At 43.3% G+C, this 15,903-nt stretch overlaps 1 protein-coding gene across 1 annotated transcript in view; it reads left to right on the forward strand.

The window, feature by feature from the left end:
- The first annotated feature begins 670 nt into the window (after positions 1-670).
- Positions 671-15,903, forward strand: part of Sec23b (SEC23 homolog B, COPII component) — a 36,517-nt gene continuing 21,284 nt past the window's right edge. Inside the window, exons 1-9 of the mRNA XM_075962357.1 lie at positions 671-1,087; positions 3,973-4,208; positions 6,098-6,155; positions 7,654-7,740; positions 10,808-11,044; positions 11,144-11,229; positions 11,982-12,126; positions 12,550-12,708; positions 13,039-13,154. Coding sequence (XP_075818472.1) covers positions 3,988-4,208; positions 6,098-6,155; positions 7,654-7,740; positions 10,808-11,044; positions 11,144-11,229; positions 11,982-12,126; positions 12,550-12,708; positions 13,039-13,154 — 1,109 coding nt within the window. The 5' untranslated portion in view covers positions 671-1,087; positions 3,973-3,987. The remainder of the gene's footprint in view (positions 1,088-3,972; positions 4,209-6,097; positions 6,156-7,653; positions 7,741-10,807; positions 11,045-11,143; positions 11,230-11,981; positions 12,127-12,549; positions 12,709-13,038; positions 13,155-15,903) is intronic.

The raw sequence follows: 15,903 nt of genomic DNA on the forward strand, positions 1-15,903 counted from the left end.
AGTTTGAATTAATAATTAATTGAGCTATTTAATGGATATTCTTTGACTTGCCTAAACAGCATAAACTTAGGATTTTAGAGTTTTGGGGCTGGAGAGTTGGTTCAGGGGTTGAGTGTGTCGCCCTGGAGCTCAGTTCCCAGCACTCATGTTAGGGGATACACAACTGCCTGTAACTCTAGCTCCATGGGGCTCCCCATTCTCTTCTGGCTTCTGTAGGCCCTGCACACTCATGTTCACACATGCATACACTGACACACAGGCAGGTCTAATTAAAAATAAATCTTCAAAAAGATTTGAGAATTCGCTGGGTTTTTTCTTCTCCACTTGTAAGAAATTATGACTGTGGCGGTCGCAGAAATTTGTATTATCCATAAAAGTGGACTCTGTTAGACTCCTAAAATGTTTGAATACGAGGACTGTACCCAATTACTCATTTCCTTGTTGGATGACAGAGAGATGAAACAGGCTCTTCTGAGCACAGAAGCCATAGCAGCAAGTGAGAAGGGAAAGTTTGGTCGTGCGAGAAATTGCGCCTGCCACGCTCAGAAAGAACTTCACCTAGCGGTAGAGACTCCCTGCCACCTCCATGGCCCTTCCCGCAAGCTGATGGCCTCTTCCGGACAACTTCGGGTTCCTCTGGGGCTACACGTCACCGGTCTCGCTTCCCGGTAACTAAGGTGACCAGAGGGACTTCCCTCTGAGGCAAACACACGTCGTGGTAAGGGCGGACGCCTGAGAAGTGTTGGATGCATTTGGACGACGGACCCGCAGGCGCCGAGGTCCTGCGCAGGGCAGGAGAAGCGTTTAGGACTGTGTTCGAGGACGCACGTACCCTAAAGAAACTCTGAATTTTGAAGTTTCGAGTGTGAGAAACGACTGCCTTGCCCTATTCAAAGATGGCGGCGCAGCATTTCTGACGGTTTCGCGCTATGCGTCAGCCAGAGCAGCGCTCTCTGATTGGCTAAGACAAGGCGCCGTGGAGTTACGTATGGGGGCACTGACCAATCGACTGTGAGCTGAGGTGGACTTGGCGGTGGAAGCCGGGGCCGAGCGCTGGAGTCCGTGGGGCGCGGAAGGCTCTGTCCAGGTGAGTGGCTCTGGACTGCTGAGCGGTCCCGCGTTGGTGAGTGGGAGCTTAGGAGGATGAGGAGGGCTGAGGCCAGAGGTGCCCCGGCAAGGTGGGCTGCTTCGGGGAGGAGCCCTCTGCTTGTCAGGCTGAGGCATCAGAGGGGATTGATGATCCAGAAACTGGATGAAAGTGACTCGTCCGCCCCATGCCTGATGGCAGAGGACCAGTTTCTGGCTCTTTAGCCACGGGAATTGGGGTGGTGGTGGTGGTGGTGGCGTGAACATCCGGAAGGACTGAATCCTCATGAAAAACTTGAGTTTTGCTTTGTGATAAGTGAAACCACAACCCAGATCTTCCGTACAGGATTAGGTGTTTAGCCGCGCTTACAGATGGCTACTAAGTCCTGGAAAGTTATGTCGTGGAGAAATGAGAGTGGCTCAGATATTTTATTGCATCCTTTTGTGTATTCTCTCACTCGCGTGTTTACTTTTTCAGATATCCGTACTCCTTGAGAAATTGCTATGAGCAGTGGACTCACGTCCCTTGAAAAAAAACGTGCATTTTCTCAACATATCGAATTAAATAAAAGAACATAGAACTAAAAAGGATTTTAGTTCATTCACTGAAATCTTCTGTGAATTAACATGAACAGGATTAAGTAACTGTGGTCTAGAAGGGTCAGGAAAGGAGGTCATGGGAAACAGGGAGCAGATTTTAAAATGTAGAGAGACCTGGGGACCTTTAAAGAGGGGTCACCGATATTGAATAGGGTTTTCTGAAGTAGCTGCTGAAAATGGCGATATTAGAACGTACGTACCTGTGATTTATTTTTTGCCCTCCAGGAAGGTACATAAGTGCTTTCTGTGTAGTCAGTGTTTCGGCTTCCTGTGTTTGCCAGCAATAACAAGGAGATGTCTTAGAGTTTCCGTTGGAACAGATTGGGGATTTTCGTTGTGTGGGTTCTGTATGGTCGAATAATTAATTTGCTTTTCTGGGCATGTAAAATTGCCCTCCTCAAAGTTTATTTGCAGTATGATATTCCTCAGAGGAGACAGTTATCAAGCATGTCTGTCACTAAAAGCACTTTACTATTTTATATATATGTAAAATATTACTTATTATATTACATATATAATATATGCTATATATAATATTACATATACATATGCACACATACATATATATTTTTTATGATCTCCCTATGTAGCCCAGGAGGCTTTGAACTCCTTTGGTTCTGCCTCAGCTTCTCAGATAATGGAGATTACAAGAATTTTCCCTCTGTCTCATCTCATAGATTCAATGTTCTTGCTTTCCTTTTTCATTGTTTTGTTTATTTCTTTGCATGAGATGTGCATGCTATGTGTGCACCTGTCAGGTTTCCCATGCTGGGGGCTGAAGGCAACACTTGATGTAGTGGTTCTCTCCTTACAGCTCTGTGTGGGATCTGAGGACCAAGCTCGGGCTGTCATCCTTTACCCGCTGGACCACCTTGCCAGTCCTTGCTTGCTTTCCCGAAGGGCTTGTTCAGTTGAAGCTCAGTAACTTATGTGTTGCGATGTGTACACAGCTAGGAGGCATTTACTCAACAACACTGGGGTCTGAAAGCTTAGTCCGAAGGACTGACTTCCCAGGGCTTTTCAAGGATGAGCATAAGCAACCATGCTAAGGAAGGAGGACAAAGGGAGACTTGGCATGAAAGCAAACTCCCCTTTGTAGTGTTGGTGTGCCCATTAGAAATGCTTGAATTTCATGCTGCTTCCTGTTAGTAACCGGATTCTCAAATCAGCATACAGGAGCAGTGTGTGTGTGGGGGGGGAGGGGGGCACAAAAGGTTACTTGGAATGTAACATTTCATACAGTATGTGCTTTGATGGATAAAGGAAGGAAGGGAATTAGGGAAGTTGCTGGCCGATGCAACAGTTTGAGACTTTAGATACATGGTTGAAACTGGCTTGTCTGAGGACTTGAGCTCAGTGCTTGCCTAGCATGCACAAGGCCCTGGGTTCAACCCTTAGCACCACAAACAAACAACTAGATAGTAGTAATATCCGCCTACACACAGCTAACAAATGGCCCAGCACTTCAGCCTTTAACTGCTTTGATTAATTTTTTTCAAGTTCTACAGAGATGGTTTGAGAAGGTGACCTGTTAGTTTTTTGCCAACTTGACACAAGCATTGTCATTTAAGAAAGGGAAATCTCAGTTGAGAAGATGCTCCCACCAGGTGGGCCTGTTGGACATTTTCTTGATTGCTGATTGATGCCCGAGGGTCCAGCCCACCATAGGCAGTGCTGCCCCTAGGCAGGTGGTCCTGGGTTTATAAGAAGGCAGGCTGAGCAAACCTTGAGGAACGAGTCAGCAAGCAGTGCTCTCCCCTGGCCGCTGTATGGTGCCTGCCGTGAGTTCCTGCTCTGACTTTCCTGGAAGATGAAGGATTATAAAAGTAAGCTGAAATAAACCCTTTCCTCCCCATGCTGCTTTTGGTCATGGTCTTCCTTGTTTTTTGAGACAGGGTTTCTCAGTGTAATGGTCCTGGCTATCTTTTTGTAGACTAAGCTGGCTGCAAATTCATAGAGATTCGCCTGCCTCTGCTTCCCAAGTGCTGGGATTAAAGTTGTGTGCCACCACACCTGGCTTGGCCATGGTCTTTATCATGACAACAGAAAAATAAGACAGAAAGCAAGAATAGTCTACCTTGGGGGTCTGAGAGAAGAAAGTTACTGTTATCCTGCAGTGACAGGTTTTTCCTCACCAAATGTTTGTGAAACACTATCTCTTTGTGTGGGACTGAATGCTAGATTTCTGGTATGAACCACTGCACCTGGCTTGGGACCATCTTTTATTTTTTTGTTTTATTTAAGATCAGCTGAGAATTTTGCATCTAATTACAGCTTTATTTTTAGTTTCCCTTTTAGACCATGGCAACATACCTGGAGTTCATTCAGCAGAATGAAGAGCGAGATGGCGTGCGTTTCAGTTGGAATGTGTGGCCTTCTAGCCGCCTTGAAGCCACAAGAATGGTTGTTCCCTTGGCTTGTCTCCTCACTCCTTTAAAGGAACGCCCAGACCTGCCTCCTGTACAGTATGAACCTGTGCTTTGCAGCAGGCCAACCTGCAAGGCTATTCTCAATCCACTTTGGTATGAATGCTTTAAAAACCTGGTAAAATAAGAAATAAATTGTCATCTTTATACAATTCTCATAAAAGTCACTTGATTTCTGTAGAAGAGTTTCCAGTTTGAGAAAGAGTAAGTAGACGCTAAGATTCTTAGGGATGATTGCTCACGGAAACCTCTCTGGTCAAATACTTCAGATCAAATTGGAATCTTTTGTTTTCTGTCTTTTTTGAGGTAGATCTAGCCCTGGCTGTCCTGGAACTCACTATGTAGACCTAGTTGGTGTCTACCTCATAAAGATCCTTCTGCCTCTGCTTCTGCCTCCCAAAAGCTGGGATTAAAGGTATTTCTGGAAGGAACCTTATTTGAATAAGGGGAGGACAGATGGGGAGAGTTTGGAATTGTTCCTTCTTCCATCCCTCTCTTTCTTCACTTCCTTACTTTCTTATCCTCTTCCAGATTAGCAGTTTGCTTCTGACTTAATTGTGGACTTTGAGGAATGGCTTTCTTTCTTTCTTTTTCCTTTCTTTCTTTGTGGGTTTTTTTTTTTTTTTGAGACAGGGTTTCTCTGTGTCCTAGAGCTTATCCTGGAACTAGCTCTTGTAGACCAGGCTGGCCTTGAACTCACAGAGAACCACTTGCCTCTGCCTCTGAGTGCTGGGATTAAAGGTGTGTGCCACCACCATCTGGCCATTTAAAGCATTGGAAAAATTAAAAAACTTTACTCTTTTTGTTTTTTAAACCTGAGATTCTATTCTATTCATATATTTGGGCACTATTGGAAATACTTTTTTTCCATTATTTTTTGTGGTAGAGTGTTCATGTTGCATAACTTGGTCTCAACCTTGAGGACTTGTGTGGCCCTCCGGCATCAGGGGGAGGCTATAAGACATGGAAGTGTACCACCATTCATGGCTGAGGGATTCTGAAACAAATTGAGAGTGTTAAAAGTTTTGTATGCAGAAGCACCTTTTCCTTTATTTCATTTTTTTTTTCTTTATCAAGCTCATATTAGGAAAATCTCTGCCCTGCTTGTAAAATGGTAGTCATTGGCTAGGAATACCCTAAATTCACAAAGGGAAAAGAAGCAATAGATGCTTTCTCATGAACCGTTTCTATCAGCTTTACCAACCTGGAAACATACTTTCTATGGCCTAAGTATGAAATATGATTTCATTATTGAAATTGAAGGTTGTATATAGGGGCTGGAGATTGGTGGCTCAGTGGTTAAGCGTACTTGCTGCTACTGCAGAGACTCATGGTTATGTTCCCAGCACCTACATGTAGCTCAGCCTTCTGTATCTCCAGTACCAGGGGATCCTTCGCCCTCTTCTGGCCTCTGCTAGTCATGTGTGTGCTGCACATACATACAGGGAAAAAACACAAACACTTAAAATAGTTAAACAGATCTTTAAAAAAGTTTACATTGTTGGAAACGTTGGGTCTATCTTGACAACCAAGTTAAAATAAAGGCAAAAGGAAAAAGCTTATAGTTTATGTGAGTGAAGAAGTCTTTTTTTTTTTTCTTTCTGGTTTTTCAAGACAGGGTTCCTCTGTAGCTTTGGAGCTTGTCCTGGAACTAGCTCTTATAGACCAGGCTGACCTTGAACTCGCAGAGATCCGCCTACCTCTGCCTCCTGAGTGCTGGGATTAAAGGCACGTACCTTTGCCTGGCAGTGAAGAAATCTTAAAACATGATCATAGACATGAAAAAGACAAAAAAAGAATTTACTAATTTGAGGGAATTTTTTGGTGTACTTAATAACTAGTTTACCCTGCAGTCAATCTCATGAGCTCTTCTGTATATGCACACTCATAGGAGCACATGTCTGTTTAATTTACAGAACTTTAGTCTACATTTGATTGCTTTCCTGCTTAGAAATAAACCTCTGTGATATTTATCTTTCTTACAGTCAAGTTGATTATCGAGCAAAACTTTGGGCTTGCAATTTCTGTTTTCAAAGAAATCAGGTATGTAATTTAAAACAACATATATATATATATATATACATATATATATATATATATATACACACACACACATTTTGTTTTTGTTGTACTACTCTGGAAAAGATTATATCAACTTACATTTCTATCTACACTGGTGATTAGCACTCTTTGGTGATCTCAGGTAATGGCTTTTGTTGGGCACATTGGTTTTGAATAGTAGGGGACATATACAAATCTCTGATATTTCTAAGTTTTCTATAGGAAGTAAATATATTACCTAAAGAAAATAGATTTGCTGTTTGTATTTTATTGTATCACATTAATTTCTTAATTAGATGGTACATGTTATTGAATTTTCATGTAACTTTAGGGGTCCAGTATCAGTGTTGAGCTCCTTCTGCTTTGAAAGTGTCGTTTTGCTGAGTGGTGATGGTGCACACCATTTATCCCAGCACTTGCAGATGGATCTCTGAGTTCGAGTCCAGCCTCGTCTATAGAATATGTTCCAATATAGCCAGAGCTACAGAGAAACCTGTTTCAAGAACAACAAACAAGCAAAAGTGCCATGTCTTTCACCCTCTCTCCCCTAATAGGGTTTTCCTGTGTTGCCCTGGTTGTCCTGGAACTCAGAGATCTCCCTAGCTATTGGCTGGTCAGCTTTTTAGACCATTCAAGTACCTTAGACAGGCAAGGTGGAACAGCAACATATTGCTACAAATTAAACAAATGGAGCATAAACAAAACCAACACACTTTCACATAATTAAACAAATGGAGTAGAAACAAATGTAACACATTTTTGCCTAGTTAAAGCAATATTCTGCAACATAAACAAATGTAATACATCTTTACATAGTTAAAGTACTATTTCATAACATTGTCCTTGGCCCCTCCAGCTCTTACAATCTTTTTTCCCCCTCTTCAGTATTCCCCAAACTTGGCCTAATGTTTGGCTGTGGATCTCTGGATCTGTTTGCATCAGTTGCTGGATGAAGCCTCTCTGATGACAATTGGGCTAGGCAGCAATCTGTGTGTAAAGCAGAATATTGTTAGGCATCATTTTATTGACATTTTTCCCCCTCCAGGAATGTTTGGTTCTATCCTAGGTCTCTGGGTCATCCAGCCTGTGGGTCCTGGCGCTGGTCCAGGAAGTGTTAGGGGTAGACTTACTCTCTGGACACGGGTTTTAGGCTAGCCTTTTGGCCAAAATCAAGTGTAATATCTATTTTTATCAGTAAATCTTTTTTAAGGTTATATGGCCATAGACATGGAAGAGAATTAGAAGCTTTGAGTGCTAATATTTGTGTTTTAGCAAGATGGTTTTTATCTTGTGCTTTCAGAATTAACGTGGTCATAAATCAGTGTTATAAATGGAACATAAGTGTACCATGCATGTTTGGAACTGGAGCTCAGAAGTGGTACATTTGCCTATGCTTAGGCTAGCTCCAGCACAAAGAAAAAAGTAGAACACAAATCGCTTGTAGCCCTAAGTAAATGTTGTTTTCTTTTCTTCTCATTAGTTCCCTCCAGCATATACAGGTATATCTGAGGTGAACCAGCCTGCTGAATTGATGCCTCAGTTTTCAACAATTGAGTATGTCATCCAGGTAATTTTGTCACGTGTTTAATGAACACTGTTAAAATTGAGTTTCTTTTGAAATACTTGGAGTGATACAGATGTCTCACCTGTCCGTGAAAGTAAAGCTGGTGTCCATGGGAGCAGATTCTAGACAGTATGTTACAGTACATTTGCATTACTGGCTTTGTAAAGTAAAGCTGGTGTCCGTGGGAGCAGATTCTAGACAGTATGTTACAGTACATTTGCGATACTGGCTTTGTAAAGTAAAGCTGGTGTCCGTGGGAGCAGATTCTAGACAGTATGTTACAGTACATTTGCATTACTGGCTTTGTAAAGTAAAGCTGGTGTCCATGGGAGCAGATTCTAGACAGTATGTTACAGTACATTTGCATTACTGGCTTTGTAAAGTAAAGCTGGTGTCCGTGGGAGCAGATTCTAGACAGTATGTTACAGTACATTTGCGATACTGGCTTTGTAAAGTAAAGCTGGTGTCCATGGGAGCAGATTCTAGACAGTATGTTACAGTGCATTTGCGATACTGGCTTTGTAAAGTAAAGCTGGTGTCCGTGGGAGCAGATTCTAGACAGTATGTTACAGTACATTTGCATTACTGGCTTTGTAAAGTAAAGCTGGTGTCCGTGGGAGCAGATTCTAGACAGTATGTTACAGTACATTTGCATTACTGGATTTGTAAAGTAAAGCTGGTGTCCGTGGGAGCAGATTCTAGACAGTATGTTACAGTACATTTGCATTACTGGCTTTGTAAAGTAAAGCTGGTGTCCGTGGGAGCAGATTCTAGACAGTATGTTACAGTGCATTTGCATTACTGGATTTGTAAAGTAAAGCTGGTGTCCGTGGGAGCAGATTCTAGACAGTATGTTACAGTACATTTGCGATACTGGCTTTGTAAAGTAAAGCTGGTGTCCATGGGAGCAGATTCTAGACAGTATGTTACAGTGCATTTGCGATACTGGCTTTGTAAAGTAAAGCTGGTGTCCGTGGGAGCAGATTCTAGACAGTATGTTACAGTGCATTTGCGATACTGGCTTTGTAAAGTAAAGCTGGTGTCCGTGGGAGCAGATTCTAGACAGTATGTTACAGTACATTTGCGATACTGGCTTTGTAAAGTAAAGCTGGTGTCCGTGGGAGCAGATTCTAGACAGTATGTTACAGTACATTTGCGATACTGGCTTTGTAAAGTAAAGCTGGTGTCCGTGGGAGCAGATTCTAGACAGTATGTTACAGTACATTTGCGATACTGGCTTTGTAAAGTAAAGCTGGTGTCCGTGGGAGCAGATTCTAGACAGTATGTTACAGTACATTTGCGATACTGGCTTTGTAAAGTAAAGCTGGTGTCCGTGGGAGCAGATTCTAGACAGTATGTTACAGTACATTTGCATTACTGGCTGTTTTCAGGTCTCGACCTAGGCTTTAACAGGTGGAACTGACTGAATTAAAGCATGTCTCCACAGCCTTCTCCATCTCTCTTGAGACACTTCATTGTCTAGGTGGTGCCTCCTCCCTTCCTGTTGCTGTCCCTATATGGTAGAAGGAGAGATAGGCTTGCAGGGATTGTCTGGCCCTGATATAAATTCTGTAGTCTGGTTCTTTCCCCACCTCCCTGATCTTAGCTGTTTCCTCTGGCTCTCTCTAAGCATTCTGAGACTTAGGCCCCTCACACACCCTGCCCATGATCTTCCTATCTTGAGCATGAGTCCGGTGAAATCAACAACCAAATGCAGCCGAGGAGATGAACAGTGGCTAGCCTGGCCTAGAAGAGTTAGATCTACCCCTTCCTGTTCTCACAATTGATTTCTTTCTTCCACATCCCCTGTCCTATTTAGTAGGCCATCCACTGAGTCACTATTCAGAACATACCTAGATTCTACCCCCCACACCTTCTTGTCTCCAGCCATCCTGGGCCATCTTCCTCCTCTCACTAGATACGTACAGTATCTTAGCTGCTCTCCCTCATTGACATATGTCTGCTTGTATTTTATTCTTAACCCAGCAGTCATTGTAACTCTCTAGAAACATGTATTATGTTACTTCTCTGCTCAGAAGCCTCCACTGACTGAATTGGCCCCTCTTCACTCAAAACAAAAGATAGTCTTCAAGGCCCCATGTCTCATCCCCCCCCCCCCCCCCACTAGGGTCCTTGTTCAGCCCGTGGGCCTTCTTGACTCCTCAAGTGTCACACCTGCCAGAGGGCGTTTGATCTTTTTCCTCAGGCTGGAACTCATTTTTGCTCTGTGTCTGTGTTGCTCCCCACTCCCTTCCCTTCTTCCTCCCCATTACCATGATTTGTTTATGTATTTGTTTATTTATGTGTGTGTGTGTGTGTGTGTGTGTGTGTGTGTGTGTGTGTGTGGGCATACGTGTCAAGATCAGAGGATAATTTGTGGAAGCCAATATTTCTACCTTGTGGGTTCTGGGGATCGATGCAGGCCATCAGGTGTGGTTTGGCCTTTATCTGTTGGGTCTTGTCCCCTCAAATTTTACTGTCTTACTGAGGCTGCCCTTTTCTTTCTCTATCTCTTTTATTTTATTTTTTATTTATTTACTTTTTGTGACAGGGTCTCACTATGTAGCCCTTGGCTGTCTTAGAACTCAGTATATAGACCGGGCTGGCCTCCAACTCACAGAGATTCATCCGTCTCTGCCTCCTAAGTGTTGAGATTAAAGGCGTATGGCATCATCCCTGGCCCTGCTCCCTTTTTATCACAGGGATCTGCCACCTTCCTCCATCTTAGCTGTTACTGCTCCCTGGCCTTCCCGCTGGTTGGCCAGGAATCTCTGTTCTTTCTGTTTAGTTATGTATCCCAGGGTCTGCAGTAATGGCGCTGCAGTAATGTGCAGTGGCACATAGTAGGTATTAGATATTAAATACATTTTTAGATTTATGTTTGTTTTGATGTACTCTGGGTCATTTGATGAGGTAATTAGAAGCTGGTGTAGATTTTTAGCTATACAGTTGGTAGCCCCTGGGATATTTACAGGTATAAAGACTTGCTGTTTTGTACCTAATTTGCTCTATGCTAGCTGGCTGTAGCTATGTGTATACTGATCATTATGCTGTTTTTCTTTGCCCAAAGCGAGGTGCTCGATCCCCTCTGATCTTTCTCTATGTGGTTGACACATGTTTGGAGGAAGATGACCTTCAAGCACTCAAAGAGTCCCTGCAGATGTCCTTGAGTCTCCTTCCTCCCGATGCTCTGGTTGGTCTTATCACTTTTGGGAGGATGGTGCAGGTTCACGAGTTAAGCTGTGAAGGAATCTCCAAGAGTTACGTCTTCCGAGGGACCAAGGATTTAACTGCAAAACAGATACAGGTTTGTGCTTTGTTGAGAAGGACCAAGGGTAGATCTGTGATGCTTATTGTTTATTTTAAGTGTTACTGGAAATTCGATCTTTCTGTTTTTCCTTTTCAGGATATGCTGGGCCTGACCAAGTCAGCTATGCCCATGCAGCAAGCAAGGCCTGCTCAACCTCAGGAGCAGCCTTTTGTTTCCAGCAGGTGAGCTATCAGTACACAGTGTTACCTGTTCCGTGGTGGGCATGCCTGACAGCCCAGGAGAGCAAGAAGAGCGATGCCAGGACTTCCGGTCCCATAGTTTTAAGAAAAAGAATTAAAGACTAAACCCAATTGCTATTCAATGTCCTACAGAAACATTTTGACACTGTTTCATTGGTCCCTTCCTTTTGGACACATGCTGTTATCCTTGATTCTTAAGTAAAGCTGACAAAACAAAAACCACTTCTTTTGGGTACTTTGAAATAAACCTGTGAGCAAGCACTCACTTCCTTCAGTTGAGTGAAGGCCTGTGGTTGCCTTCGGCCAGGTTAGCCACCAGCAAACTGTGTTGGAGACAGCCTCCACTCTGGTGGGAAACCAGTGTTTTTCTCAGCTTCTAAGGCTCAAGAGGCATGCGAACAGAAGATTCAGCATGGTAGAGACTGTCCACAGAAACAAACTGGATTTATTATTAGGATTTCTTTGCTGCTTAAAATTTAATTAAGCTGACATTTTCCTTTTCAGTTTGATTTTTTTTTAATGATACATGTATAAATTAGTGATTATTAGATTTTATAGTATATTTCACATTAAAATTGCTTGGAATTGCTTTTGTGTTTATAGAGATAATTTTGAAGGAAAAGAATTGAGTTTTTGCTTTTGAATAATGATTCTGAAAAGCAGTTGACTGGGTGACCTAGGGTTAAAGGAACTTTCCTAAATCACAACTGATGTGCCCTTTTGGAATCATCCAGATTTCTGCAGCCCGTTCACAAGATTGATATGAACCTCACTGATCTTCTGGGGGAGCTGCAGAGGGACCCATGGCCAGTAACTCAGGGGAAGAGACCTTTGCGGTCCACTGGTGTTGCTTTGTCCATTGCTGTTGGATTGTTGGAGGTAATTCACACTTTTATAGGGACCTCTCAAATCATACAAGCTGTTCTTGATAGCTCTGTTTGAAAATTTCTTGTGATTTAAGTCAGGTCATGTATGTATATCCAAAAATGTTTCAGTCATTATTATGCACACGAGGAGGCCCTCAGTATTTTGAAAATACCAAAAATTTTATGAGAAACTACGGGAATGGGAGTAGTGGAAAGTACTTTTACTAAATAAACTGCAAAACCACCTGGTTGGGAGAAAGTAATTGCTGCTTTTCTCTGCTGTCATGCGTGTTACTCCACGGCACCCCTAGTGCCGAGAGCAGGTGAGGAGGCAGGACGGTGGAGAGTTCGTCTTTGGAGTATTTTATATGTAAATGGAAGCCATACTCGGAGGGGGTACTGTATGCTTCTACCATAGTCTTCACTCTGTTTTTAGGGTACTTTTCCAAACACTGGAGCCAGGATCATGCTGTTCACTGGAGGCCCTCCCACCCAAGGGCCTGGCATGGTGGTTGGAGATGAATTGAAGACTCCTATTCGTTCCTGGCATGATATTGAGAAAGATAATGCGCGGTTCATGAAAAAGGCGACCAAGGTAGGCACTGTTGGGTTCCAGCTGTAATTGCAGAACAGCCAGGTGTGGACTTCTCTAGATGAATGATGGCTACTTTTCTGAAGTCAGAAGGTGATTGTATAGTGACTCTTCCTGATCTTGGCTCCCATTAACTTGTCTCCATCTATGGCTCTGGTTAGAGAGAATGGTTCTAGAGTTTTGAATCTAAAGCTGTATTTTTATTCTATGTGGTTGTTTTATAGACAGCGAATTCTATGCTCCCTTTCTTGATTGCATCCTTAGGTGTATTAAGACATGCCTTGGCAATTATGCTTCTCTTTCCTAAAGATAGTTTTCTTTTTTTATTTACAGCATTACGAGATGCTTGCTAATCGAACTGCTGCAAATGGTCACTGCATTGATATTTATGCTTGTGCTCTTGATCAAACTGGACTTCTGGAGATGAAATGCTGTCCAAATCTTACAGGGTATGTTGACGTATTCAACTATGCCTTTCCTATGGTAAGGGAAGAAGTGAATGATGGAGTCATAGGAGTAAGGGAGGGGAACCTCGGAGCTTTCAGGTCACTCAGCTTTGCGTTCATTGGCTGGAAAGGGAGTGTGGGCCCTGTGGAGGAAGAAGCGGTGTTTAGCAAGAGGTCTCGGGATTTCACCGGGAACAAACCGCATGAGAATAACTGTTTCTTCTTTGGAATTGTTGAACTTACCTGAAGTCTAATGCTGTGCTGATGTGGAGTGCCCACTGGCCTTCAGCTGTGCACATCTTTGTGATAGGTCAACAATAGCATCTGAGTGTCATGCCATTGGAAGGAACTTGACCTGGCTAGGTGACTGTGACAAGCCACATCAGTATTGTCCTCAACTAAAAATGTAGAATTAATTCTCAGCTTGTGACGATGACTGGACTAGGAACCATAGGGCTTATGGAACAGATTAGGAATGTTTTTTGGCTTTCCTCAGATCCTCTGAATCAAGAGCTCTTGGGGAGTAACTGTCTTGATTTTAGTGTTCATGAAGTTCAGAAAGCACTGAGGTGGAGGCCAGAATCTGTAGTTCAGCTACATGATGGTTCGACTCAGGAGCTTCAGAGACTCTAGGAAAAGAGTAAAGAACAAAGTAAACTGCTCTGTCTGTCCTGTCCCCTGGTATAATTAACACGGGGCATGGCTTAGGCATCGGCATTCTTCCAAGTTTTCTTCCAGTGATTCTAGCATAGAGCAGAGTTTGAACACACACAGCCTTGGTTTCTCTGGGAGCTCATTAGAAGTGCGGCCTCTTAAATCTGATTTCTCACTTGCTGAATCAACCCACATTTGCCCAAGTCCTATTGGCTGGAATACATGGCATAGTTTGAGGAGCGTCTACAGAGGACCATGACTGGGGCCAGAGAGACTGCATTTCCTTTGCCTTTTTTCTTTAACTTAAATTTAATATATTTATTTGTTTTTTTATTTATGAGTGTATGTGTGTGTCATTGTACACTTGAGGAGGTCTGAGGACACTTTGTGGAGTTTATGTGTGTGCATGAGTATGTATGTCATTGTACACTTGAGGAGATCTGAGGACACTTTGTGGAGTTTATGTGTGTGCATGAGTATGTATGTCAGTGCACACATGTGGAGGTCTGAGGACACTGTGGAGTTTATGTGTGTGCATGAGTATGTATGTCAGTGCACACATGTGGAGGTCTGAGGACACTGTGGAGTTTATGTGTGTGCATGAGTATGTATGTCAGTGCACACATGAGGAGGTCTGAGGACACTGTGGAGTTTATGTGTGTGCATGAGTATGTATGTCAGTGTACACATGTGGAGGTCTGAGGACACTGTGGAGTTTATGTGTGTGCATGAGTATGTATGTCAGTGCACACATGTGGAGGTCTGAGGACACTGTGGAGTTTATGTGTGTGCATGAGTATGTATGTCAGTGCACACATGTGGAGGTCTGAGGACACTGTGGAGTTTATGTGTGTGCATGAGTATGTATGTCAGTGCACACATGTGGAGGTCTGAGGACACTGTGGAGTTTATGTGTGTGCATGAGTATGTATGTCAGTGCACACATGTGGAGGTCTGAGGACACTGTGGAGTTTATGTGTGTGCATGAGTATGTATGTCAGTGTACACATGTGGAGGTCTGAGGACACTGTGGAGTTTATGTGTGTGCATGAGTATGTATGTCAGTGCACACATGTGGAGGTCTGAGGACACTGTGGAGTTTATGTGTGTGCATGAATGTATGTCAGTGTACACATGTGGAGGTCTGAGGACACTGTGGAGTTTATGTGTGTGCATGAGTATGTATGTCAGTGCACACATGTGGAGGTCTGAGGACACTGTGGAGTTTATGTGTGTGCATGAGTATGTATGTCAGTGTACACATGTGGAGGTCTGAGGACACTGTGGAGTTTATGTGTGTGCATGAGTATGTATGTCAGTGCACACATGTGGAGATCTGAGGACACTTTGCGGGAATTAACTGTCTTCTTCCAGTGTGAGGACCCAGGGATTGACCTTAGGGTGTTAGTCTTGGTAGCAAACACCTTTCCCTCTTGAACCATCTCCCTGGTCCGTATTTCTGCTTTTTTTTTGTGCTCTTTTAGGGGAAGGTGTAGGAAGTAGAATCTGAACCACTTGAACCTGTTTTGGAGAGTAGGGCAGATGGAGCCAATTGTAATAGGTTGGGTCTTAATGGACCTGGTAGGCATATCTGTACCCATAGCACTCTAAAGGATCTTGAGTTCAAGGCTAGCCTTGGCTGTATATCAAGAAGAAGTTGACTTTAAAAAGAAAAAGCTCTCCCCCACCCCATAGAAACTAATAACATACATGCTGGCAAGGTAGGTAAGTGTGCCTGCTTGCCTCCAAGCCTGAGACTTGAGTTCAATCCCAGGACTCATGTGGAAAGAAACAAACAATCCTGCAGGCTGTCCTCTGACCTCTGTGCCCTCCCTGGCTTATGCATACCTATTCATAAACACACAAACACACATACATAGAGATGGATGCATGTAACCCCCCTTTAAAAAAAAAAAGAAAGGAAAAGAAAAGAAAAGGAAGAAACAACAAAACAGGTTCTGGCTGAGTAGGATGACCTCAGTCAAAGGCATGGTGACCCAGGCTGGACTAGAGGAGCAGCGGATGCTTTCTTAGGACACTCAGATTCCCTCAGTGCTTGTTCTCCCTGCTGAGATGTTGTGCTTTTTCCCTTTGAGCA

This window comes from Microtus pennsylvanicus, chromosome 2 (genome assembly GCF_037038515.1).
Source record: "Microtus pennsylvanicus isolate mMicPen1 chromosome 2, mMicPen1.hap1, whole genome shotgun sequence".
In the NCBI taxonomy this organism is placed as follows: domain Eukaryota; kingdom Metazoa; phylum Chordata; class Mammalia; order Rodentia; family Cricetidae; genus Microtus; species Microtus pennsylvanicus.